General features: G+C 43.6%; 1 protein-coding gene across 1 annotated transcript in view; it reads left to right on the forward strand.

Moving 5' to 3' along the window:
• The window catches only part of LOC306779100 (protein unc-13 homolog B-like), a gene marked incomplete at its 5' end in the record, with an annotated part of 135265 nt that overhangs the window by 89855 nt on the left and 18728 nt on the right, over nucleotides 1-26682 (forward strand). Inside the window, 13 exons of the mRNA XM_079270866.1 lie at nucleotides 1660-1801; nucleotides 2659-2828; nucleotides 3102-3217; nucleotides 3500-3663; nucleotides 4890-5040; nucleotides 15562-15630; nucleotides 16030-16119; nucleotides 17381-17521; nucleotides 18276-18385; nucleotides 18857-18942; nucleotides 20485-20611; nucleotides 20970-21066; nucleotides 23337-23480. Coding sequence (XP_079126992.1) covers nucleotides 1660-1801; nucleotides 2659-2828; nucleotides 3102-3217; nucleotides 3500-3663; nucleotides 4890-5040; nucleotides 15562-15630; nucleotides 16030-16119; nucleotides 17381-17521; nucleotides 18276-18385; nucleotides 18857-18942; nucleotides 20485-20611; nucleotides 20970-21066; nucleotides 23337-23480 — 1607 coding nt within the window. The remainder of the gene's footprint in view (nucleotides 1-1659; nucleotides 1802-2658; nucleotides 2829-3101; nucleotides 3218-3499; nucleotides 3664-4889; nucleotides 5041-15561; nucleotides 15631-16029; nucleotides 16120-17380; nucleotides 17522-18275; nucleotides 18386-18856; nucleotides 18943-20484; nucleotides 20612-20969; nucleotides 21067-23336; nucleotides 23481-26682) is intronic.

Here is a 26682-nt window from a genome sequence, read left to right on the forward strand (position 1 = left end):
TTAATGAGAAATCAGAAGGTGGGACATCGAAGCAGCGGGCCTTGAAACACAACAAAGCGGTGTGATAGATTTAGGCGGAGGCATGCAACCACAAGGCGGTAATTCTACTTCAGTATAAAGTACTATGTTCAATAAGTAGAACTAAACTAAAGTTCTTGCAAAGATTAAAAAGTGTAAATTGCTTTCCAAAATGAAATTTAATGAGAAATCAGAATAACACATTTCAATACTTTATGACATTGATAGAAAGTTAAAAAAACAAGTTTCCGTGCGCGTTCAGATCCCAGGGATGTGGATGGTAAATCTCTTCAAAGGTTTCAACCACAGCTGACATTGACGGCTGTGAAAACCTGCAGCTGTGAGAATGTGAAGCTGAACCAAAGCGCGTCAGGTTTCACATAAATACCAAAAGAAACGATTCCACGTCCGTGAAAGTTCATCATTTTCTCTGACGGTCTGCTCTGAGCTGCGGAGAGACTTTGAACTGGTTATCTGCGAGCTTCACCAATTTAAACCGACGCCTCCCTTTGCCAAAACATGACTGCCGCTGTTGCCCAGAGCAACCAGACACATCACACACCATATAGTGGCAGCAGTGTTGCCATGGCAGCCATCACACCTTGTCTCCCCGATCACCGGGGACGAGCTCGGATGAAGAGGAGACGCAGGGACGCTTTGTTTCACATTCACCTCGTGGTCACGTGCTCCTCCTCTGCTGATTGAACTATTTACAGATTCCAGAAGTGAACTTTTGATACGCAATGAAAACGGTTTCCATAAATGTGTCGGGCTGGATTGTGAATGGCCATTGCAGATAACCATGTTTGCCCTGTTAAGATACAGGCTCCTCTATTCTGTCCTGCTATTGGATCATTGTTGGTTGGTTTTGAGCAAAAACATATTGACACTCAGCAAGCCTTCCCTCAGGTAACGAGAGAATCACTTTGATTAGTTGGTTGCGTTTTACAAACACAACATTTAAAGTGAGCTCCTCTTCCCGGCTCAACGACACCAGAAGCTCACGAAAGCAAACGTCTGGAACAAGCTGTCCGCTCACTGTTTTGCCTCGCATAGTTGTTCTGTCTTTGCCGTGTCTGCTATTTATGTAGCTTCCTCTTGGATGAGTGCTGACGATCACCTGGTCGCTAAGTTTTTATAGCGGTTGACGCTCAGACGTCCCAAACACACAATTATCCATCGATAACTTGGATACAATGGAAGCCAGACGGACGGTCTTCAAGACAAACACGGTCATTGTGTCGATTCTATTTGAGTCATTTTGGACTGAAACAACAAGCAGTGCAAAAGATGTCATTTAAAATTAAACAAATGTGCATGTCGGCTCATATAATCCAAACATGGTCTCTGTGGTGGCCAGATGTTTCTCACTTAAAAGCCGGGTGAGGTCACCTCTGTTTGACGACCTGACGCACAGAACAGCAGAACATCAGGTGTAAGTCATTTGGTGAGAAATGTCGGCTGTGAGTCACCATTGGTGTGTTACGAGGCTTTGTATAACTGTGTGGGTGATACCTTGTGTTTTGTGTGTGTGTGTGTGTGTGTGTGTGAATGAGACAGAAAGATGTTGGCAGCGAGTAGATGTTTTGTTGTTCTTATGCAATTTCCACAGTCATTCCCTCTGTTTGTGTGTGTTTTCAGTCGTCAGTGCGCAGGGTCTCCAGGCCAAGGACAGAACGGGCTCCAGCGACCCGTACGTCACCATCCAAGTTGGGAAGACCAAGAAGAGAACAAAGACCATCTACGGGAACCTGAACCCAGTCTGGGAGGAAAAGTTCAGCTTGTAAGTTCAGCGTGTTCTTTTCTTCCTGGTTGTAGAGCTCAGCTGGAGCAGATAAACAGAGTTACGGGGCTGCAAGAAGGTTTCACATCCTTTACTTTAAGGTCCTGCACACCTGTGGTGAAACTACACCGGTGACTTCAGTTCTTTTGGTTGTTTGTAGTCTTTGTCAGGACTGTGTGTGTGTGTGTGTAGACACTGATCTCCCTCACTCTGCTGTTAGCTTTGGCGCACCTGACTGGTACAACACATCATATTTATTCGGACATGAGTCACCTGTAAAGGTATGCAGGGCCTTCAAACCTCCATTACCAACAAAGGTCCTGATAATAGAGAAATCACACCTCAGTGAAAATGCAGTATATAATTGTAGAATCACAGTAGTATCAGACGCATATGAGTGTTTATTCGAGTAGGACACTTCCGTGTTGATTGATGTGAAGCTGTGTTATTTAAGTGAAAAACACAGAGCCACAAGATGAGGAAATACAATCATGAAATGAGATTCATTCACACGAAAGGAAGTGGCATCGAGAATTTCAAATATGCATCGGCTCAGTCACTGTTTGAATCTGAATATGTTTTCACTAGAAGCTCTGTCACAGTTAGCATTGATTAGATCATATCATTTCTCATTCAAATTCAACCAGGTTTTAGCCAAATCATCTGAAACATGTCGTACAGTTTGAATCCATGTTTACTGGCTCGTCACCACAGAAAGACCACGAGGCGCAAAGTATTCATGAACGGGTGTTCATTTGCTCCATGCGCGCAAACCTTCCACTTTAGCCATCTGCTCCGACACCCACACGTTTGTGAAAACAACACGTCCGCCGCCCACCCGTCCTCTGTCTCCACAGCGAGTGCCACAACTCCTCGGATCGCATCAAGCTGCGAGTTTGGGACGAAGACGACGACATCAAGTCGCGAGTGAAGCAGCGTCTGAAGAGGGAGTCCGACGACTTCCTGGGTCAGAGCATCATCGAGGTCCGAACTCTGAGCGGAGAGATGGACGTCTGGTACAACCTGGGTATGTAGGAATGTGGGAGACATGGTGTGTGTGTGTGTGTGTGTGTGGTAGATGGGAGTGTGTAGTTGGTGTTTGTGTTTCAGAGTGCAGATTTGCTCATTAACACGGCAGTTTTAATTGTCGTCTTAGATCCGAAGTTCAACTGAAGTTCAACTCTGAGAGATGTACGACTTCGGAGTAATTGTGTGTGTGTGTGTGTGTGTGCGCGCGTGTGTGTGGGTGTGTGTGTGTGTGTGTGTGTGTGTGTGTGTGGGCGTGTGTCTCCACTTGCAGAAAAGAGAACAGACAAGTCGGCGGTGTCTGGTGCCATTCGTCTTCAGATCAGCGTGGAGATCGAGGGAGAGGAGAAGGTGGCACCCTACCACGTACAGTACACCTGCCTTCATGAGGTGACACACACACACACACACCCACACACACACACACGCATACATGTCATGTCAGGAATAAGGTTGGCAAGAAACAGTTATGTTTCCACTCAGCAGTGTCGTGTCCCAAATCAGAATTGTGTTCTGTTATTCTGCTCCTATTACACTTTGGTGAGTTTTCAACAACCTCCGAAGCCAGAACTCCTCAGCCCGCTGTTGTGTAACCAGGCTGTTCACTTCCTTCAGCACTGGTGATGTTTTTCCTGCTCTCTCAACCTCCCCCCCCCCCCCCCCTCTCGGTAGAACATGTTCCACTTCTCGACGGACGTAGAGGGAGGCGGCGTGGTGAAGATCCCAGCGGCTCAGGGAGACGACGCGTGGAAGGTTTACTATGACGAGGTGAAGCAGGACATCGTGGACGAGTTCGCCATGCGCTACGGCATCGAGTCCATCTACCAGGCCATGACGTGAGCTCGCCGTCTCCATCATGCTAGCCGAGTGTGTGTGTGTGTGTTGATGTGATGAGAGGTTGTTATGAACTATAAACAGCATGCTAATTAGTTTATCGAATGAGAAAAGATGATCTGCCACCACAGAGATTGGATCATTGTAGGCAGGTGGAGAGAGACACGCACTCACACATTCACACATTGTGGTTTAATTACATTAATAATGTAGTTTAACGTTAAAGGGACAGAGCGGGTCTCTGTGTTGGAGCACAAACATGGAACATAATCAGGCCGGGAAGCATTGAGTGAAATTGTGAAATGTCCCAGAGGAGATGGGGATACGAGCCATCCAATAACACCGGCAAATGGAAACTGTGATTGAAACACACAGACGCGCTGTCGAACATGATTAAGTCTCACATCTCACTGAAAGCTTCATTTGGGTTCCTTCACTGGAACGAGCTCTTCTTCGTCTGCTTCTGTGGATCCCATCAGGTGTGGAAATATTTTGACACTCTCGAATTAGTAACTTGTGCTGTCAAATTAACAGCATTTATAGTTTTGTGCATTAGTTAACAGCGAAACGATGCGTCATAAAATGTGTTGAATGAGTTTTAGAGATAACATTTGGAGAAGAGATGTGTAGTCCAAGGCCTCACAACCGTCGCAGTGACAACGAGTAGTAATTTCCTTCACTCTTCAAATAATTATGTTCACAGTTCTGTACCTTTGCCTTTCTTTTCTGTTTTCCAGTTAATTGTTTTGCTCTTAAATAAATCCTTTTCATTTACAATTCGGCTGGTGGTCGATTGGCTCGGTTCAACGCTTAAAACACTTCAGAGGATTTTCTGGATTTTCTGAAACGCCGATTGAGCGACGTGATGAGAAATCCACTTACAGAAGCCGAGTCGTTCAAAAAGTAGTGTTGAGCTCTTTAGTCGTGATAATGAGGAAAAAATGGCCACAAGTGTACACTGTTGATCAACTGCTTTAACTTAATCTCAACTTAATTCATCTTTGTTGGTTTCCGTCCACCCTCCATCCTGCTTCTGATCTCTCTGGTTTCTCCGTGTCGTCCTCCTTCCTTCCCTCTCCACCTGTCTCCTCCTCCCCCCTCTACATATCCGTCCTCTGACTGCTTTTAAACCTTCAATCTGCCTCCTTCCAAAAACCTGCTATAACCTTCCCTTTCTCCTTCTCCTCCCTCCCATCTCTCTCTCTCTCTCCTCTCCTTCCCTCCACAGCCATTTCTCTTGCCTGTCCTCTAAGTACATGCTGTCAGGGGTACCGGCAGTGATGAGCACCCTGCTGGCCAACATCAACGCCTTCTACGCCCACCCGACCGCCTCCACCAACGTCTCCGCTCCGGCCAGATTTGCAGCCTCCAACTTCGGGGTGAGTGACGAGCAGATGAACACGAGTCTGGTCAACACAATCCGACCAGTCGAGACCCTTTGGCTTTCTCTCTGCAAAGCGTCACCTGTTGCTGCGTAGATTGAGCTTTGGGATGATTTCTTGCACGTTGGTGTCCACGGTAGAAGACTTCAACATACCTCAGGTGCTTGGATTTTAAAACAAAGAATTTCTTATTCTGTCGATGATATATTTGAATTGAAGATGCAGCTTTGTAGTCGGCAAACTCCGACTTAATTCAAATCAACGCTCTGACATAAACGCCTTCACGTTATCGGTGGACTCGGTTGAATGGAAGTTGAATGAAACACTCGACTCACATGTTTCACTATCAAGGAAAGAAGTGAAAGAAGAAACGGGTAAAAAATACGAGTTGACAGAGCAGCAGCTGGGGATAATGATGTGATTTCTACTGCAGGGTCGCAACACTGAGACAATATCAGCTGTGGTCTTTGTTTAAGGTGCACAAAACCTTCAAACATCTAAGTCTCATGCAGATCCAGATATTTCTCTGAGGGATTATGGGCTGGCTCTTTATTCCCTGCATCCTTCGTCAGTCACGACTGATCTGATTCTGATAAAGCCTGAGAAATGATTGCCCTGCCGTGGGTATTGGTTGCACCGCGATTACAGGTCGAACCAGTGACGGTGACGTTGTGAGTGCCTTGGGAAGAGCTGCGTTATTTGACCGGAGCGTCGCAGACGCATGACGACGTTAGAATACAGAGGGCATGCTGAGATTCATCTCACTGATGAATTCAGCATTTTCCTTCAAGCTGCTTTTACCCAAACAAAATAGTCCGGGAGCCAAAGCCTGATTTTTTGATGAACCTTGTTTTGTCGGATAAAGTTTTTTTTTTTTCTGTTTCTTGTAGCTTAGGGGTACCTCTTCAAAATCCAGGAGGGTGCTCGGTGATATCCCTTGAGCATTTTGAGATATTAACCCTTTCATGGCCAAATCACTAAAATCACACAAAAACCAAGATTCATGACATTTCATGCAATATATTGAAGTAACAAATCAAATTAGCTTTTTCTAGTGTTTATTCATACAAAGGGTGATGTAAAAATGTCTTGCACTACAAATCTATGAATATTAACCCTTTCAGGCCATGCCAGCAAAACCGTTTTGGTAGCAGGAGTTATTTTCAACATTACACAACTTGAATGAAACTTTAGTGACTTCCTTTTTTTTTTACAATGTTTATTTTGATTTTAGAAATTTAAGACATAACAAGACAATAAGGACAAAATACAATACCAATACCAAACAGAATAACACTCAAAAACAACAGCAGTAACTTCCTGGTTAGGACACATCTTGCAGTCTGGTATTAGGATCTTGAGCATCCTACCATGAAACATGCACAGAACATTGTGCATGGCAAACCATGCTCTTTACAGCTGCATTTCTTGGAGTTGCAAGGGGTGTTACTCTTGCAGCCACATCGGATCATCTTTAGAATATAGTCTGGCACAAGTTTGGTGTCCTCTGGTAGGTGAATCAGGGGTAGGTAGAGCACTTTTGTCTTGGCCTGAGGGAGATGACCCTGCTCCCTGCTTTGTTTTGTGTTGTATCCATGGAATTCCGGGCAGTTGGACTGAGTAAGAACATCCTGTAGAAAACTAAGGTTGGCCTCTGAAGATCTGCTAACCACGACTGCTTGTTGAGCAAGTAACTTCAGGGAGCAGACAGTCTTTTTAGCTCCATCTGGTGGCATTGAAGGCTGTTTGGGTCCCTGGTATCTGTGGATGTCCACATCATATGGAACATCTGGTGACTCTTTAGGGATCCTGTTGATCTTGGGATTTGTCTGCTCCTCACCCTCTTCTCGGTTCTGTGAGTACTGTGTGAGAAGAACAGCCAGAGAATGTGTGGACTGCTTCCCATTCTGCGAGGATATATCTGCATCAAAGTTATCCACAATTGCCTGAACTAGACCCTCTTCAGCCTTACATATGCCAGATAACTTCAGATCGGCTACTGCTGCCTGAGATGCAGATTTCTTGAACCTGCGATACTCTGTGTATGAACAGCAGACACCATAGGAGTACATGCTATTTATAAGCTTCTTGGACTCTACCATCTTTCCTGCTAGGTCTACTTGCAAACAAGTTGCCTGTGACTTGAGAGTACTTGTGACAATTGAACCTATGAGCAGTGCAGGAAGGGTATTATCTAGCCTTGGGGACAACTTTGCCAACAGCATCAACAGGAAGTCACTCACTGACTCTTTGGCAATGTCCTTATTAATGCTGATGTTGTAGTGTCCCTTGTCCATGTCAATGTTTTTCACATCCTGAATGATTTGCTTGCTAGCTTGCGTTGCAATGCTTTCCAAGTCATCCTCGTCTTCATTCACAAGTCTCATAGTCTGCGAGGCACAACTACGAAAAGCAATGATATCAGCTATGCCAGGTGAGGACAGCACCAGGAGCTCACTGGCAAATGTCTGCTGGAGTTGTCGGATGAGCGTCCTCCTGGAAAGCCTATCCCCATTACGGTCTGTATAGGCTGCAAAAAGTTCAACAGAATTCCACATTCTTGACCGGTCAGCTGTCATCTTCTCTACAACTGATGCAAAGGGACTATCCTCATTATCAGTGTCATCTGTGTTTCTACAAGTAGTGGCCGGCCCTGGGAGTGACCGAAAAGAGAGAAATCTTTGTCGACAGTCAGCATGGTACCGGGCATCTGCAGCATGTAGGTCACTAATTGCCCCCTGAAGACGGTGTTGGACACTTTCCGCAACATCATCATTTCGTTTTCCACAAACTTCTAAGAGAGACTTTTTGGTTTCCACTTCTCTGAATAGGTATGCAGCCCTCCATCTGGAGGGGTTCTTCTTGTCGACATTAAGATTGCAAAACTCACCACAGAAAACACAGTGCTTTTGAAAATCAAAACATTCAGCTGACCCTCCTGACCGTGAGCGCCTGGTCACCTTGCAAGGAACATTTGATTCAGTTTCTCCGGGCCTCTGACGTTTGTGCCGTTCAATGTAAGTCTTTGAGGTGTAACTTGAAACACAACTTTTATGGCATTTCAATGTGGTTTCATTGTTGTTATCTAATGCTTCTTGAAGCTCAAAGTGTTTTTCATCCCCATATATCTTACTACACTGGATAATGTTTGTTATTCTGACTGGTCCTGAAGATATCAATGGTTCCGTCTTCGCTTGGCAGTTGAACTTCCAAGTGAAGTAACACTCCTCAGGCACTGGATCCATAACCAACTCTGTAAATAAAATGTTAAAATTTGTTAATATATAAAAAAGGGTTTATACATTTCCCTGTGTGATTTTCACTAAAATGTTGTCTCGATCAGCAGACTTACTCAATTGAACAGCTTGTTATTCTCTTCGCAGGTGAACCTCCAACAGAACACTTCTGAATCCATAACCAATCTCACTGCCAGCTTTTACAGTGTTTTTACCTTGTTTTTTGATGGCAGCTGTTGTAAGCAGTGACCAGTTGTAAACAAAAAATGGTCTTAAACGAAGCACATGGCTGTCTTGTAATTGGAAAAAAACAAAAATGTGACAATACAGGCATACACAGACACAATGCACTCACTATATGAATTAACTGAGTGTTTTTAGCTTGTAATAATCACTGTAGGCAACAAATTATATGCATTTAAATCAAGTATATTGCATGAAATATCATAAATCTAGTTTTTGCATGATTTTGGGCAAGAAGGGGTTAATATCTGAAAATGCTCAAGGGATATCACCGAGCACCCTCTTGTATTTTGAATACGTATCCCTAAGCTACAAGAAACAGCAAAGAAAAAAACTTTATCCGACAAAACAAGGTTCGACCCCACGGCTCCCGGACTAAAAGGCTCTCCTCTTGATATGATTCTGTGAGATTAAACAAATAGCTTTTAGTCCGCGACTGATTTTAAAAAAACTGCTTTTCTCTGCAAGCCCCGACGGAGGTCTTAGAGGACTGAACTCCACTTTACAACAGGATTGGATTTCAGGCTTGAAAAAAGACAGAAATGTGCCTTTAATATACATTTTGACCTAAAGTAGGCGTCACAAAGTCTTCCCACAGAAGGTGACGTGGATTGTAATGGCAGTATTTAAAGGTATAGTTTGGATGTTGTGGAGTGTGGTTGTATGAGGTACTTCTCCATAGTCGCTGTATTCCTCCAGTAGATTGAGTTTAGAGAAACAGACAGGAGGACCAGCACGGGAGCAAAGTAATGTACCACTGTAGACGTAGTTTAGACACTGCAAAAAAATAAAAAGTGTATGCTATATTTAGAATATTTTCACTGCTTTACCTTGCAGTGATTTTGTTTTAGGCGTCTTTAAACACATGTTGCAGCTGCTCCCGTCCTCAGCAGTACATTGCTTCCATGCTGGTACTCTTGTCTGTCCGCCACCTGCTGAAGTAATACACTGACTATGGATAAGAACCTCATACAACCCCACTTCTAAAGACCCCGAACAAACCTTTAAAGTATTTTAAAGGACCTGTCCCACATAAACATCCATGAGGAACGATCTGAGCAGAGCCAGCACGTTGTTCGTTTATGCTGCTAATAATCTCCCTGATTAAAAGCTCACGTCTTATCACTGCGGGACCTTTTTTTAACGGCTCTGTGCTTTGCAGTGGTCCAAATCTCGGCCGGCGGGCTCCGCAGGACACGTAGACGGTGGGGACAATGACAGTTAGAGGCCGAGCTTAATGGCTCCTGGGATCCTTGCCAGCAGTGCCCACTACAGTGCTCCTCCCGGTTGCACTCAGCCTCCGGTGATATACGAGCGACTGCAGGCAGAACGCACTTTCTTTAATGGGTCGGGAGATGCAGGAAGACTTGCTCTCAACTACAACTGCGTTGGTTTATTTCTGGGTTTGCCAGCTTGGTAACAAGCCCTGCTGGACAGATGAATGTATTTGTCTCATTACATTCAGCTGGATTCAGTTGTTTTCTATGTATCTGGGGAACTCACTGGTTTCATTTAGCTGTGTTCTCCATCCCTCTTTGATCTCAGAGAACAGTAACAGTGTGATGACTTGACAGTAATGAATGCATGACTCAGCTTGAATTGATGTATGAATTAATGCATGACATGTAATACACTCTAGCATAGAGGACCAGCACGAATTAATGACGAAGCGACAGTTGAGTAATGTCTTGACTCCCCGTAAGAACTAATTATCCTAAAACGACGAGTTTTTAATTCATTAATTAACCTGTGAGCTCTAAAACATCCATTAAGGTATTACTGGCAAATAGGGAGGCATGTATTTTTGTATGGCACATTTCATGAACAAGGGAATTATAATTATAATTTACCTGACGTGCCAAAATGGAAATCTTATCGTTGAGCCATTTCTATAAATATAGAATATGAGCTGAATCAAATCATCGTATTATGTTTGTCAGTTTACTGTTGTTTTGAAAACATACTGAGTCATTGGCATTAATCTGATATCCGTCCGTCTATATGTATTTACTGTAATCAATAACTGTTTAGAGGTTTTCTATGCGAGTAATTCATTTTTTATGCCATTCACTGTACTTGGTTTGTTGTTCACAAATCTAAAAATGCTTGTTTTATATTGATATTAGTGTTGATTCTTTGAGCAAATGGTGTTTCGTCGCAATTCCAAGTAATTTTCTTCAAATGTCGTATTATTGGTGTCGGACAGCATCAACACACAGGCAGCGGTGGTGTTATTTGTTGTTTTTTTACCATCTGCTCGGCCTCAGTCTGTCTGGCTCCGTTCATTTACTGCAGCTTTCTTTTATTCATTATGTTTTTTTACTGTTTCTTTCACCCTCTTTGGTGCTGCTTCCTCCCAGACAGAAACACACACACACGTGTTCCCTCCTTCACTTTTTCTGGTTCTTTATTGCTTTTTTTTTGGTGTTGTTTTTAATAATAAGTCAATTTCAATGTACTCATTGCCACGGCAACAAGGTGACAACTAATTAGCAAAACCTCCCTCCCTCCCTCCCTCCCTCCCGCCGTCTGTGTCCGTCCTCTCACTCCTCTCACTCGCGCGTGTGTGTGTGTGTGTGTGTGTGTGTGTGTGTGTGTGTGTGTGTGTGTGTGTGTGTGTGTGTGTGTGTGTGTGTGTGTGTGTGTGAGTGTGTGTCAGTGGGAACAAACATTACTCACTGGAATCTTTTTTGTTCTTTGTTTTGTTTGTTTTCTGGGAATAACTCCCGTGATTCTGTTACAGCGATGCCCCTTCAGCCGCGATGGACCGTCACACCTGAGAGCTCCCTAGTTGTCGGCTACAGGCAGCACTGGTCTAGTCACGCTTCAGCAATATATCTTCAAAAAATCTGAGCAGCAACAAAAGCTTTCTTACTGATATTTCCCTAAATGCTTTGAATTAGCAATGCCTGCTCTTTGAAAGGTGAATGACTGGAATTGTACTGGAGGTTTTGCAGCAGAGCGCGTTGTGGATGAAAGTGTTCAAGGTAATTTAGGTTCACGTCAAATGTTCCATCCATGATTTTGTGCCATAATACCAAAACCCAGATCTGCTCTTTTGAAGTGACACTTTGATCGGAGGTGCCTGGTTTTCATTCTGGTCTCTGCCCATTCTCAGAGTGGGAGAAGAGGCACAGTAGCGCTCCGTGTCAATGGTGACCGAGCAGCTCGGTGCAGTTCTGCTATAAAGAATTTAGAGTTCACATGTGTTGCTGCCTGCAGTCTAAAGCACGTGGCATCAAATGCAGAGATGCCACGTGCTGATTTGTGCAAGAAATGTGCTTTAATACCAAAACTACCTGCCTTCTTTTGTGGTTTGTATGTTGCCCAATAAGACCTTTTATTTTACCGGCCCCATAGTGTCGTATCTCCGGGAGAGGAAGTGATGTGTAATTGTAATTTGAAAATGATTGTGTGTTACTATTTATCACAGGGCAACATTTAAATGACTACAAATGAATTGCGGGTGTATTCTAGAGAGTCCTTTAGTCGGAGCACAGTAGGTCAGCTGAACATGCAAACGTGAAATCTTGCCAGCCAATACAATACAATGGCAGTAATTGCAATAATACATTGATATTTACTTTGGCTTGAATGAAAATCTGCCATTGAGATTTTCGTGGGTCTCTGTTTCTGTTTCTACTACTTCTAACTAACCTTAAATAAGAGTCGTGCAACTCTTTCTCTATTTTCCGTGGAACAAATATCAAAATGCACAGTGCTTAACAAAAAACCTCACTCCTGTCTCTTCCAATGAAAGTGGCGAGCAGCTCAGCTCCAGAAGCTGCTAAATGTAGCGTGAAAGTCGTGAAGTCGGCAACACTGACTGTCCCTTCGAGCCTCCGTCCAAAGCCACTCCCCCAACACCATCATATTAAACGTAAACAACAAATCTGACTATTGTTAGCGCTGTTTTTCTCCTTCAGGCCACTTTGCTTGATTATGAGTTGAAGCCTCTGGGCTTGTCGTGTTCATTATTCCCACTTGAAAAAGGACATTCATCACACATCCGATGTATTGAAACGTGTGCAAAATATTTTATGATCACAGAGAATGTGTGACAGCAGCAGAGGACAGGGACGTTCAGGGAGTCACTGCAGTAGACCTGAAGGGAGTAACAAGGAAAGTGTGTGTGTGTGTGTGTGTGTGTGTGTGTGTGTGTGTGTGTGTGTGTGTGTTCCTGGATTTCAAACGTTGAGAGAGAGAGAAGACAGTTTTGAGAAATTTGAGTACATTTTGTCCGTCTCTCACCTCTTCAAAGGGCTCTTTGATAGTGAAGTTCTATGGGTTATGGCTGTCGGTGTTATATATTTTATATTATATATATTTTCTTGTTGTCAACAAACCCCATGAAAAGACCGAACCTCACTGGGATTTCTGGCATTCAGCCCCAAGCCAATGGGTTCTCTGCTGGAGGTGTAAGAAAGTAAGGGACACACTGTCCAATCTGATGCGGTGGATTGGTGTCAGGACCGATACTGACCGTTGATACCGACCTGTAGTTTTTGGACAACAATGGAGCTCTACAACATTAATAATTCAGAGCGTTTATTGACAATAAAGAACGTGGACTATTACCAGCCTTATCCTTCAAGTTTAGAGACGTGCTTTGGCATGAACTGGGGAAGTTAGTGTTGGGGGATTTCTCCCTCCCTCTGCTTCCTATTCTCACATAAAACCAAACTCAACTCCTTGTTTTTTTTAACCAGGAGCTATAACGCTCTCTGCTTTCTCTGTCCGCTTTGCTCCTGCCGCCGCGGGACACACGGATAGACACAAACAAAACGAGAGTTAAAAGAGTCCTTTCAAGAGTTTGGCAATGGTGTTCATTGGTTGTTTATGCCAGGTGATGTTGGCCATCTTTCAGACTTTCTTCCAAAGATTAAAGACAAAGGGGAAACCCTTCCAATGTACTAACGATGCACAAACTAATTGCTATGCATTGCAGACACGACTGTCTACTTTTACAAAGGAGAGGGTTGAGGTATGACAGATTTCCAACGAAACTTTTCAACAGTTATGTCATCAAACCACACTGTCGCGAAAATTCTGTCAAAAACACGAAAAGCAAACACAAAATAAAAGCACCCTGACACCCACTGCTATTACTATTATCAGTCAAATATATTTCACTGTGACTGCTTTCATGGTCATTCTGTAGGTTTCTTTTGTCTTTGTTCCTGTTGAAGGTTTTTTAGGGGGGGAGGGCTTTTCTTTTTCCGATGTAAGGGGTCCTGGGACAGATCGTAACGCCCTCTGAGGCTGATTCCTGGGTTTGGGCGATCAAAATACATTGAATTGGTTTGATGGTACAGTTGTACTGTGTGTGTAGGACTGAGGATAGCTTGCATACCGAGTGCCTTGCTGTTTTACCTACTTTAGATACTTCGGACATGAGAAGACTTTGCGGGCTTCCACACAGCTGTTTCTAAATTGAGACGCATTAGACCCTGTAGAATCTGGTGAGAATGGTAAAAAAGAAAACTTGATGAACTTTACTTTCACAGCACCGATGTGGGAATCACCAGTGTTGTTACTGTTACCTTTTAGATGAATGTGTTCTGCCAGTTTCCTGTGAGGCTGGAAACCCTGCTTCTCTTTCTTCCTCCTCCTCGTTCTCTCTTCGAGACAAAACTCATTTTATCTCTTTTGTTTGCGAGCCATGTCGTGACTCCCCCCAACGCCAGTGTGCTTTCTCTCTCTCTCGCGCTCAATTTCGGTGCTGCCAAAACATATAAAGGATAGTGGTGGATAAAATCACAAAGCAAGCAATGGGGATACCGCTACTGGCTGCAGCTCAGCACATGAAGCTGGTTGGCCGTTGATCACAGGGCGGTTCGGTGCCCGGCTCCTCCTGTCCATGTGTCTCCACGTTTTTTAAGCGAGACACTGATCCCCAAATTGCTCCCGAGCAATGTGAGTGTGCAAGTCACCAAACAAAAGCATCTGAGATATGAAAGTGATACGAAGAAGTGTGAAAAGTATCAAGTACATTTCATAAAACAATTGCAAATCAGATGTTTTCGATCATTATATTGGTGCATCGTTAACGTTCATGTTTGCTTGCTAGCGGTCGTTGGCGCATTGATTTGTGTCTTGGCAGATTAGTGTGAAACCAGCGATGCCAGAAAGGATTCGATTCCGCTCAACTGGGCTACTTTTGATTAAGTTTGGAAAAATATCATAAGTAGATTCAATTTGAGCTGCTTTTGTCAACATTTGGTGGTTTTGAAAATAGTTTAAAACAATATTACCATACAAGCTGTCAAATTATGGTCAAAACGCAGACAGAAAATTCAGTAAACTTTGCTGTGTCCTCTCGCTCACAGATCAGATGTGACATTATCATGTCATTTATCAGCTCATTTACACTACACAGGAACAACAACAACACATGTACAAACTAGTACTGCACACCTGTGGTTAAACACTCTCATGCATCCTAGTTTTCACCTGATAATGCCACATTTTGAGCAACAAATTCGTGCTGAAATCGGCAGCTGGAGAGCCGGTTAATGTTAGCTTTGAGCTGTTAGCAGCCGGTGAGCAGCATGGTCCTTTTTGGCTAAATAATGGAGCTAACAGCTAACGTTAACATCAATGCGGGTGCATTGAGTTACATTATGAATGAAATATAAAATGGATATTATAGAGGGAATTACATCCTGTTTAAGGTCTTATTGTTTTCAAAGCTCTGGTGTTGGATCGGTTTCTGTGCTCCCTCCACACAAAAAGAAGCTTTTCATCACCAGCAAGGGACGTAAAGTGCGAAACTGCTTTTCCAAACTTAAATATACTCATGTAGCTTAAATGTGTCTCTGTTTTGATATATTTCTCAGACAAAACATGCAGTATTTCAGTCCTTGTGTTCCTCTCCACGGTGCTAGACTACACACATGACGACACACATATTCACACAGAGGCAGACACTCAAAGACATTTAAACACACACACACACACACACACACACACACACACACACACTGGCTGCAGCTGCTCATGTCAAGCTCTCTGCTCTTTGTTTTCCTTTTTCCAACAGAGAGATCGTTTTGTGAAGCTGCTGGATCAGCTGCACAACTCCCTGCGTATCGACCTCTCCATGTACAGAGTGAGTCTCTTCAGCTGCTGTTGCTCTTTCCTTCACCACACGCAGATCTATAGCTTCAGTCCGTCCCAGTGACGTCCATTTACAGTAAGACGACGTGGTGTGTAGGTCTAGATCTGAATGCGACAAGTCAACATCAACATTCCATTCGCTTGTAATCGGTTATCCAGTAAATTAAAGTCTGACGACATGATGAACAATTAAAAAGGCAAACAACGACCATGATTGAATAAGAAAATAGATTCTAGGAAAAAAAGGCTTCAGTCCATTAAGGAAGATAAACTGAACAAATGCGTAACAGACTTGTTTAACACGTGTGTGTGTGTGTGTGTGTGTGTGTGTGTGTGTGTATGTGTGTGTGTGTGTGTGTGTGTGTGTGTGTGTGTGTGTGTGTGTGGACAGAACAACTTCCCGGCCAGCAGCAAGCCTCGCCTCCATGACCTCAAGTCAACGGTGGATCTTCTCACCAGCATCACCTTCTTCAGGATGAAGGTAGAAACAACTTTTTGGTTCTTGTGAGGACTCTAATAGCAGTAGAAGCACAAGATGAGACACACACACACACACACACACACACACACACACACACACACACACACACACACACACACACACACACACACACACTCTCTCTCTGAGAGAGTTGAGCTGCAGTGTTGCAGGATTGATTGCAGCCTCTGACTAATGTCTCTCAGAGTGAGCGGGTGCTGTCGACTTCAGGTCTGTTGTGGGAAGATTGATTCCAGAGTGGAGGACGGAGGAAAGGTCGTGTATCCGCGTGCTTTCACACGTCACCCGATTGGTTCGGTAACAATCCACTCAGTTCGTACGCTTTGTTTCAGCCGCTGTGAAAGCTGACATTCCAACCAGGCCGAGAACCGTTCCAAAGCAGACTAAAGTGTTGTTTCTAGTGTGGCAGCGAACAAACCAACCACGGGATTTTATGAAAAGCAGATGTGGGATTTTAGCATTATTTCAAAAGCTAAAATACTTATAAATCCATCTGCTGATCGTGAAATCTGTTCAGGAAGCGATCTTATGATCGATCTTTATAAAGCTATGTATATAAGCACGTCAGCGCGGGTATTTTCCCTGACTAATAGGTTCAACGCTGTTAAAACTGCTCTGCTTATTATCGACTCCATACACTTTGCCAGTTCATTAAGTCCATTAGAAAGTGTGCTGGAGTGATTCCACGGTAATAAGACGCCTCATCCATGTGTTTGTGTGCACCAGTCACCTGAGAGCACAAAGGGGCTTTTGGACACTCCTGAGAAAACTCCATAACATGCGGTCAGTTTGTAGGCTCACAATACTAATGATGCTTATAATCACATGTTAATCAAAGAACATATAGATATAAACAGAAGCATTAAAGCCCCTCGTTGGTCCTGATGAGGCACGATGACAATCGCCAAAACTGTCCGACAAACGAGTGAGCTGTCTGTGTAACGACATGTTTACTCCATGTGGTTCGTTGGTTAAAAAACATGTCAGTGCAAACAGGAACCAGATCAAAATAATGCAACAATATATCATTTGTTTTCCGTGGTTCGGACCAAATGAACCGACATGTTTTCATGTATTCATGAGTGAATGTTTGTTTTCTATTCCAGTTTGAGTTGAAGCAAAAAAAGGCTTTCAATCTCACTTTCGGCCTTTAATGATTTGATAATATCTCTATATGTACCTACCATATAGCTGACCAATGCATGGTTGTCTATGCGTGTCTGACTCGTCCGGCCTCGTGCAGGTCTTGGAGCTGCAGAGTCCTCCCAGGGCCGCCAACGTGGTGCGGGACTGCGTCAAGGCCTGCCTGAACTCCACCTACGAGTACATCTTCAACAACTGTCTGGAGCTCTTCAACCGCCAGTTCCAGCCCGCCGTCCAACCGGTGAGTCGCTGAGCATCGACATGTTGCAGGAGATGCTCTGGAGGAAAGGGGCCTTGCTCACGTGTTTTGATGTTCTTTGAGAGCGAGAACGTTTAATGATCCTCGATTTCCTCCATTTAAAAGTATAGAAACCTTCACTTCTGCTGATATTGATCTCGGTACATGCAGCACATGATGATTGCACTACTGACTGAGTCGCCATCAGCCGAAGCAGTCTCTCGAGAACACTTTGTATTTTTGACCGTGCCCGGAGAGATTCATGTCCTAATAAGTCTAAACTCATTAAACCAGCCTGTGTTTTGTATGAATTAGCAATACTTTGCATGGTAATCAAGAAAAGTCTCCTGTTTCAGCGTTATGGGTTGTGCAGAACTTGGAGAACTTGGAGCTGCAATCTGTTATAACAAATCAATATGGTGGAGGAATGATATTGTTGTAAATTATTCAGTGCAGATCATTTGTTGAAATTACAACTTTTGAGCACTAAAATGAGTTTTTCTTCTGTTCTGTGCTGCCTCATGCTTCACAAAAGCGTGTTTCTTTCTGCAACTGCTGGACATTCAACTGCTCATCGGAGTAAAGAAATGAAACATTTCATCTTCCGTCTCTTTCCCTCTCACAGCCTGAGCCGGAGAAGAAAAAGAAGAAGAAGAAGAAGGAAAAGGCGGAAGGTGAGGAGGTGGAAGACGATGGAGATGAAGAAGAGGAGGAAGAGGAAGAAGAGGAGGAGGAGAAGAAAGAGGAGAACCAGCAGGAGGAGCAGGGCCCGAGCATCCAGAATCTGGACTTTTGGCCGAAACTCATCACGCTCATCGTCTCCATCATCGAGGAGGACAAGAACTCCTACACGCCCGTCATTAACCAGTCAGTGCTGACCGTTAATATCTTTTGTTTGGTATTTTCTGCCTTCATTTGCATTATGACATATTGGGAAAGTTAGGGCAATGGTGCAGCCATTGCATTGTTTTGAAATATTGCTTGTAAGATGTTGAATTTACTGCAACTCACAGCCGCTAGTTGAGAAAATGATCAAATTCTTTTGTCTTATCTGGACATAATTAATACTGTAATTAATGAGTAAAACGTTTCAGTTACATTCATGTTCAAAATAATAATTTAAGCTTACAAAATAAAAGTATGAATGCAGAGACTGCTGTTGTTTAGATGTTCTATCAGGAACAGATTGCTGGCAGCAGGTTTTTTTTTATTGTTGCTTTACTTTAAGGACTGTAAACACAGTAGGCTGATCAAATGTTGCCTCACAAATTATGAATACAAGTTTGTTGTTTCTCTCACTAGATCAACTAAAAGTTTCTCCGTTTGTCTGAACTTCAGGTTTCCTCAGGAACTGGATGTGGGTAAAGTCAGCACGGAGGTCATGTGGAGGCTGTTCGCTCAGGACATGAAGTACGCTCTGGAAGGTAAGACAGTGTGTGTGTGTGTGTGTGTGTGTGTAAGAGAGAGATAAAGGGTGACAACTTGCCGCCATTTGTTTCCCCTCTACATTCATACATCACTTTCTTCTCTCTGTCGACTCTCTTCCTTCTCTTTGCCTTTCGTCTCTTCCAGTTTTGTATAAAGTCGAGCACCACCGCTGGAACAACGGTGAGGTTTTAGACGAACGCAACGTAGCTGATGAGAAGATACAGTCAGAAGTCTGAAAGCTCGAGTCCAACGTCGTCTGATAATCGACCTGGAAATTATTACGGGGTCCCAAAAAAAGAGCATTTTAATGAAATGTCTTTGGCCGCGGGTGTTAATTGAAGACAGACTCCTGTGGGTCATCGGAAACTTTAAAATGCTGTAAAGAAATCGATGATATAGTGTGTGGGTCGTTCTCAAGCTGTTGCTAAACTTGGTGCCTCAAGTACATCCCGTCTCTAACACTGAGAAACAATCTATAACATGATTGATTCCCCCTGTGGCGCTCCACATTACACTGTTTCAAGAGTCCCTCTGTCTCATTTGAAAGCTGCTTAGCTACTCGATAATCTGGCGCTTGACTGTGTCTCATATTAGACTTGTAGAAACTATAGAACCCTGAAATGCTGTCTGGCACACAGAGGCCTGTGAAAACTGAGTTTTGTAGCCGAGTCAGCATCAAATCGCTGAAAAGTCCCTCAGGAGACTCATTTCTGGCCTTTTTTTCGATTTGGTCGACCTTCCAACTCCCCTCGTGTTGTGTTTGGCATTGTTCCTTTCCATTCTCTTTTCTGCCGCCTCTCTGTCCTCTCTGATCTCTCATTGGTTTGTTTTCTCATTCTGTTGACATCTCAGCTCCCGCCACATTTCGCATCCGCAAAGTTGATTTCGACGCCGGTAAGATGAGTGTGTGTGTGTGTGTGTGTGTGTGTGTATTTTTGATGAGTCATCCATACCGGAGATTTGCAACCTGATTTGCACCATGGACCGTGTTTTATGTTGACAACAGGAGGAGGTGACGGCCGTATTTGTTTTACAGCAACACAAAGGCCTCATGCAGCAACACTCCCTTAAATGTTTCTGATATTTTCTCTTGAGATAAAAGCAATAAGAGCTGTCGTCTCCAGATGCACCAAACGTTCGAAACCATCCAGTCGTGCTCTTACCAGATGTGCTGACTGATGAATCCCACTTGATCATAAATTGGAGACGTGACGTCGAGCACACGTCTGTCCATCCTGATAGAGGGATCCCTCCTCTTGCTCTCTCTCAGGTTTCTCCCTCTTTTCTCCCTGTTAAAGGGTTTTTCCTCTTCCGATGTGAGAGTCCCGGGACAGAGGATGTCGCATGTGTACAGATCGTAAAGCCCTCTGAGGCAAATGTGTCATTTGTGATTTTGGGCTACACGAAATATCTTGAATTGACTCCCCGGTCCATCTCGCTGTGAGGCGGCAGTGTTAGCCACCTCACCGCCATGCAGCCCCTCAAGAGACACAGCTGGTGTTTATTGTGCTGTGCTTCTGTGTGTGTTGTTGTCACAGAACATGAGAAGCATAAACTCTGTAAGACTGCGGACTACATGAACCTGCACTTCAAAGTCAAGTGGCTTTACAACGAGTATGTGAAGGACCTGCCCGCCTTCACAGACACTGTGCCTGAGTACCCTGCGTAAGACACACACACACACACACACACTCTCACACACACACACACACACTTTTCATCACTCAGTGTCTCGCTCTTTCTCTGTCTCCTTCAGACAAAAGCGAGTCAATTAAAAAGAAGACATTTCACAAATTCAAGAAGATGAAATAAAACAAGCAAACAGATAAAACAGATTAGACGCATCAGAACTGACGGAAGGAATTGAATGAAAAAGGGATTAAAAGCTTTCGAATTAAACAACAAAGCATTGAGTTTATTCTTTGTCAAAGCAAAAGGCTAAAGAGTCACATCCAGTCGTTTTCCTCCCGTTTCCTGTACCAACTTCATGGCTGGTCAAAGAGGAGTTCTGTTGTTGTTCCAGGTGGTTCCTCCTGTTTGTCCTGGCCTGGCTGGCTGAGAACGAGGAGGTGTCGATGGAGTTCATGCACGGAGCGCTGGAGAGAGACAAGAGAGAAGGGGTGAGTCAAAGAAAGCCCAATGAGAAGAAAGTCTTCAGCTCGGCATCCATCCTTCATTATTTCGGCCTCAGATATGTTTTTTGTTCACTTAAAAAGAAATCTCTTCTTTTTTTTGTACTGAATATAAAAACATTGCAATAAAAGAAACAATTTGCAGGCTGCTCAGTTAGCGGAGATGAGACATTATCGTCGTGATGATGACTAAATGTAATAAAGTCACATTTGCTTCCTTTCTATTTGCACTCTAGTGCTGCGACTCAGTGCTCACAACGAGGAGATTGAACAAATGTAAACATATGTTTAAAAATAATCCTAATTAGCAGTCTCATTGAGGAAACATAACTGCTTCTGATTAATGTTAAAATGTTATCCTCACATAAAACCTACTTTCAGATGCAGCAGAACCGTATTTCCCACATTATACCAGCTACTTCCTGACTGTTTGTCGTCGTGAAATTCAAAGTTTTTGATTGAAAGGAAGTCCGACAGCAGTAGAGAAACTCTGCAGTGAGGAAAAGGAAAGCTTTGTACGACACTGGAATCCACAAGGAGATGAGAGACGGCCTCGGCTCTGTGACCTTTGGCAGCCCTCTCTCACACGGACGCGATGATGGACGAGTGTTGGCTGTCGACCTGTTGACGGAGCGACACTTTATCTTCAGGGAACTCTGTTGTCGCTCTTGAAGTTTCTTGAGTCTTGTGCGCAACACTTTGACCGTTAAAAGTGTAATTTTGATGCCCTTAAAATGTTTTTATTGGGCTTTCAGATAAGCATTGCTGTACTGATGGACAAGCCTCATGACACACGGTTTTCTTCATCTCAAGCTGGAGGAGTGGAGGAGGATGGATGCCTGTGTGGTTTATCTTCTTCTTGGCCCGTACAGATGGTTACGCTCCCTTCAGTCTCGCTCACATGGCTTTGTGAAGGCTTATCAGACGCCAAATCACTGCACGGCCATTTGTGATATTAAGAGAAAGGATTGTACTGCTAAAGTTATAACAACTCGTTTACTCACGTCGGTCATGAGGTAAACGGTACGTCGATCCCTTTGTAAAGTAATCTACCAGTAATGTGAGCTCGCATGATGACGTTATTTAGCTCTCTGGGTTGGCCCTCGTTCAGTGTGGGTCATTCAAGTGATGACATTTTTGGACTCCTGGTTGTGGTGTAACAAAACATTTGGCTGTTCAGGGTATAAAAACGCAGGCAAGACGTTTACATGAAGGATGTTTCAGGTAATACTCTGAAGCATATATATAGTCGCCTGATGCACACCTCTGTTAAAGTATGGGAGACCATGAGGAGTCCATTGGAGACGGGTTTTATGGAGGAACTGTGAAGTGCTTATGGACCCCCTTTTGGCTCTTACAGAAGCAGTTATGGATCCATGTACTGTAGGTTTCTGAGCGGAAGAGAGACTCCAGGATACAACTGCGTGACTCGGTCATTTGGGAAATATACCACTCAAAGCCTCTGGGCAGCGTTTACATTGAGGTTTGAGCCTCAAGCTCCGAAGGAACATTTAACTGGTGAATTCATCCGCAGGACCACATGGTTAGTGCAACACTTAAATAAGCCCTTTATTCCCAGACCAGCAATCATTTCAAATGAATAATAATAACCGTACTGGTCAGAGTGCCCTGATAGTACAGTAATTACACCAGAGCGCAGCTCCGGTAGCTCGGAGAAGAAACGGGAAGGGTTTGAGTTGTTACTTGATGAAGGGGAGTAAGGACGGAGAGGACGTATGAGCCAGTCAGGAGGTAGTCGTGAGGAGCAGTGCTTCTTGAACAGAGCAGAGCGGAGACGGAGAGCTGCTGTTAAACCAAATGAAGCCGTGTTGTTGCCTGAATCTTACTTTAGCTGTTTTATGTTTCCTGTTTTGGAAAGTCCGTATGCGTGTATAACGGAAATAGACACGTGCGTGAGACGTAACTTGTTCGTAAGACATCATACAATCTGCTGTATGAGGCCACGCTGCTGAGGCCCAGATGAGTTACAGCTGAGACCCTCACTGGTTTGAATCGAGTCCTTTCACTGACACAACTCTTGAATCTTTTGTGCCTTTGAGATATGGGCTGAAGAGTTTCAGGTTTCACAGTGCAGTGTTTTTGTTGTCGGACCTTTGATGCCATATTCCTTTCTTCAGATTTAATTTAAGGCAGTTGCTTTTAGGCCGAGCCACTAAATCGACAAAGCGTTTCTCTGCAGAAGAGTTGTGTGTCTTTGATTGAATACAAAATGTGTCTTCTCCTGCCTCCACCTGTAGTTCCAGCAGACGTCCGAGCACGCTCTGTTCTCCAGCTCGGTGGTGGACATCTTCACTCAGCTCAACCAGAGCTTCGAGATCATCAAGAAGCTGGACTGCCCCGACCCCGCTGTGGTGGCCCACTACAACCGGCGCTTCGCCAAGGTGAGGTTCACCTCACTCTCTGTTCTTCCCTCTGCGAGAGCGCCGTGGACATGGGTTAGTTCAGCCAGACGTCGGGTCACTCATGTGCATTATAAACACATAAAAAGGTTTGCGCATATCCATAAAACATGTTGGTGTCCAAGTCTTTCATCACGTGTAAAAGTAGTCGTGTAGCAGTAAATGTGGGCTTTTCTTTCGGGCTGCTCTGCAAGCTGTTGGCAGTTTGTTCACAACGCACGAGCTGACTGTTGATATTTTATGATTGTATTACGAATGCGCTGTCAAAAGAATGCTCCTGATACCCGAATATCATCAGCACATCCCACATGTCTTAATCGGAAAATGCTTCATTCGGAATAAGACCTAATCCAGAATATCGAAATGACCCATATCAAATTTAGAATATTGTCATAGCCTAAATAATAGTGGGGTGTGAGGGTGCATGTGAATCTTTTGTGCCTTTGAGATATGGGCTGAAGAGTTTCAGGTTTCACAGTGCAGTGTTTTTGTTATCGGACCTTTGATGCCATATTCCTTTCTTCAGATTTAATTTAAGGGAGTTGCTTTTAGGCCGAGCCATTAAATCGAACAAAGCTTTTCTCTGCAGAAGAGTTGTGTGCGCCCGTGTGTGTGTGTGTGTGTGTGTGTGTGTGGCGGCTCGATCGATATGGGACTCATTAAATAAAGAATAGCTAATGTAAGCCATCACTCTGAGCTGTCCATCTCTCTGTCCCCAGCCCTTGACTCCCTTTTTCGTTTTCTCCCACTCCACTCGTGGTAATGTCTCTCCATCTTGTCAGTTCTTTGCCTTCAGATATTTTTGATCTATTTCTGCCTTTATTTCTATCTTCTTTCCATATCTCGTCCAGTTTCTCTCTTTGCCACCTTCCACGTCCTTATTCTCTCTTGCTCCTCTGCCTCCGGGCCAGCATAGTTATTGCTCATTTTTGGGGAAAAGTACGAGTTGACAGTAAAAGACAGACAGCTGCAGAAAAGGAATAAGGGGGGGGGGGGGGGGGGGGCGGGCGTACAACGAGAGGAAACCATGAGAAGTATTGCAGGCAGCCATCAGGCCACATGTTTAATGCATGAGTGTAAGAGAGACATCTTGCTGACTCTGCAGAAAGTAGTAACCATCACAGCCGATGAATGAACTGTCTGATTGAGTTAAAGTCCCTCTGTGGAGTTCGTAAACAAACACGACATTCACACCGGAAGGCTCGTAGTCTCCTCACTGCCACTTTGTCATCCGATGAACTCCTTCTCATTCTCTCATTCACACGGCTGGAGGAAGGAAAATAACACTCAATTCGGCTGTTGGTGTTTTGAGGACCTCGTGATTTGAATGAGGGCTGTTGAAGTGTTCGTACTGGGAAGTGGATTTACCTGAGAAAGAGAAAATATCCGCTGATTTACAGCCATCTTTTTCCCAATGTAACTCTATGGGAAAAAGTATTTTTGGCCGAATAGTATCACATGACGGAAACGGAAATTTCTTTCTAATATTTGCTTCAAAGCCCGGCGCCCCTCCTGCGGGCTTTTGTCTCAGTCGCGTTAAGTTGCTGCTGACGAAAACCCAACATTTCCTGATTTTGCTGCTTTGAAATGTAAAGCTTTGAAACGACAAAATAAAAGGGGACTTTTATTGTGAAGAATTTCTAGGAAAATGTGTGTTTATCACCAAATAAGCAGATTTTTATCAGCAGCTGTTCTTCAACAAAACAATGTACTAATACTGCTTAGAGGAAGAGTCAGCAGCAAAAAAGAATGGTGTATTATTAAATGTGAAGACTTTATCAGAAATGAAATGTGTTCATTATTTATGTGTATCCTCGTGTCAAACTGCTCCGCAAACATCGCTCTACGATATCTTTAAAATCCTCACAGAGGCAGTTTGATGCATGACTTGTTATTCTGTTTTGTACAGTCTGTGTGACGGTTTGTCTGGCAACTCTGTCAAATGGGATTCCTAGAGTGAACAGTACATTAGTGGATGCTTTTAAAGGCTGCACATGTTTTATTCGCCTGGCAACGAGAACCGTGCTTTGTTAAAATAGATATTGGTAGAAAGAGGATCGGCTTGTTGCGTGTGAGCGCTAATATCCAACATGACAGAACAAACCAAGCAGACGGTGCCTGGAGAAAACGGATCATCAAGAGAGAGCCACGATGTCCCTTGAGTGCCGCCTCCAGTCTTTGATTGGCAGGAGGGTCGACGCAAAAACAGAAGCTTGCCCACGTAACACCGAAGATGTGTTGCCAAATTCAGGGACACATAATCGGCAGGATTACAGTGGTGCCCACTCGTCACTCTGTGACTCCCATCAAATCCAGTTTCACACCTTGACTCCGGCTCACTTTTCTGGTTGTTAGCTTAGATTTAAATCCAGAGACAAGAGACGAGGACTTAAGTCACAAAAATGACATGAGTCCCCTTTAAGTTTAGGGTGAGTCACTGAAGGTGAATAAGGTTGAATTCTAACTGATAGATATCGCCATGAAACTTCCCCACTCGATTTCTTACATTAAGAGCATTTTTTTCAACTAAAAGTTTTCTGAAAATGGATAAAGCCAGGTTCAAAAATCGTGTCTCATTTTGTGGACTTATTAGAGTCAAAGGTCTTTACTGAGGGCATTTTGAATACCTCTTTGTATGACTCCATTAATGAGAACATACTGTCAGCAGCCCAACAAAACAAACTATTTTCGCCATGTTTTAAAGAAAGAAATGTTGCATCAATCCGGCCATGAATGATTTATCAACAACCCCCTGAGTAAAAACCTTCAGAATGTAGTTCAGTAGCTCAATCCATAACAACACAATACAAATATATGAGTTGATTTACAGTATATTGTGTATTAACTACATCTGCAAAGTAACTTGTGACTATAGCTGTCAAAAGAACAATATTTGCCACCCAAATGTAGTTGCGTAGAAGTATAAAGTATCTACTATAAGTGAGTATATACTCATGGAAAGTAGCTAAAAATTGTACTTAGGTATGGTACTTCAGTAAATATACTAAGTTTCCAACTCTGCATTTTAACGGTCAGTCACAGTTTGCTCATGAAGACTTGACTTGGGATCAATGTTCCCTCTAAGCTGCGCGCTTGAGCAATCGCGCACTGCTCGCACAGTCTCAGCGCACAAGAAAATCTATGCAGCGCATAAAATAAAATTCAACATAAACGTATTAATTAA

This window comes from Melanostigma gelatinosum, assembly GCF_949748355.1.
Source record: "Melanostigma gelatinosum genome assembly, chromosome: 6".
Lineage (NCBI taxonomy): Eukaryota > Metazoa > Chordata > Actinopteri > Perciformes > Zoarcidae > Melanostigma > Melanostigma gelatinosum.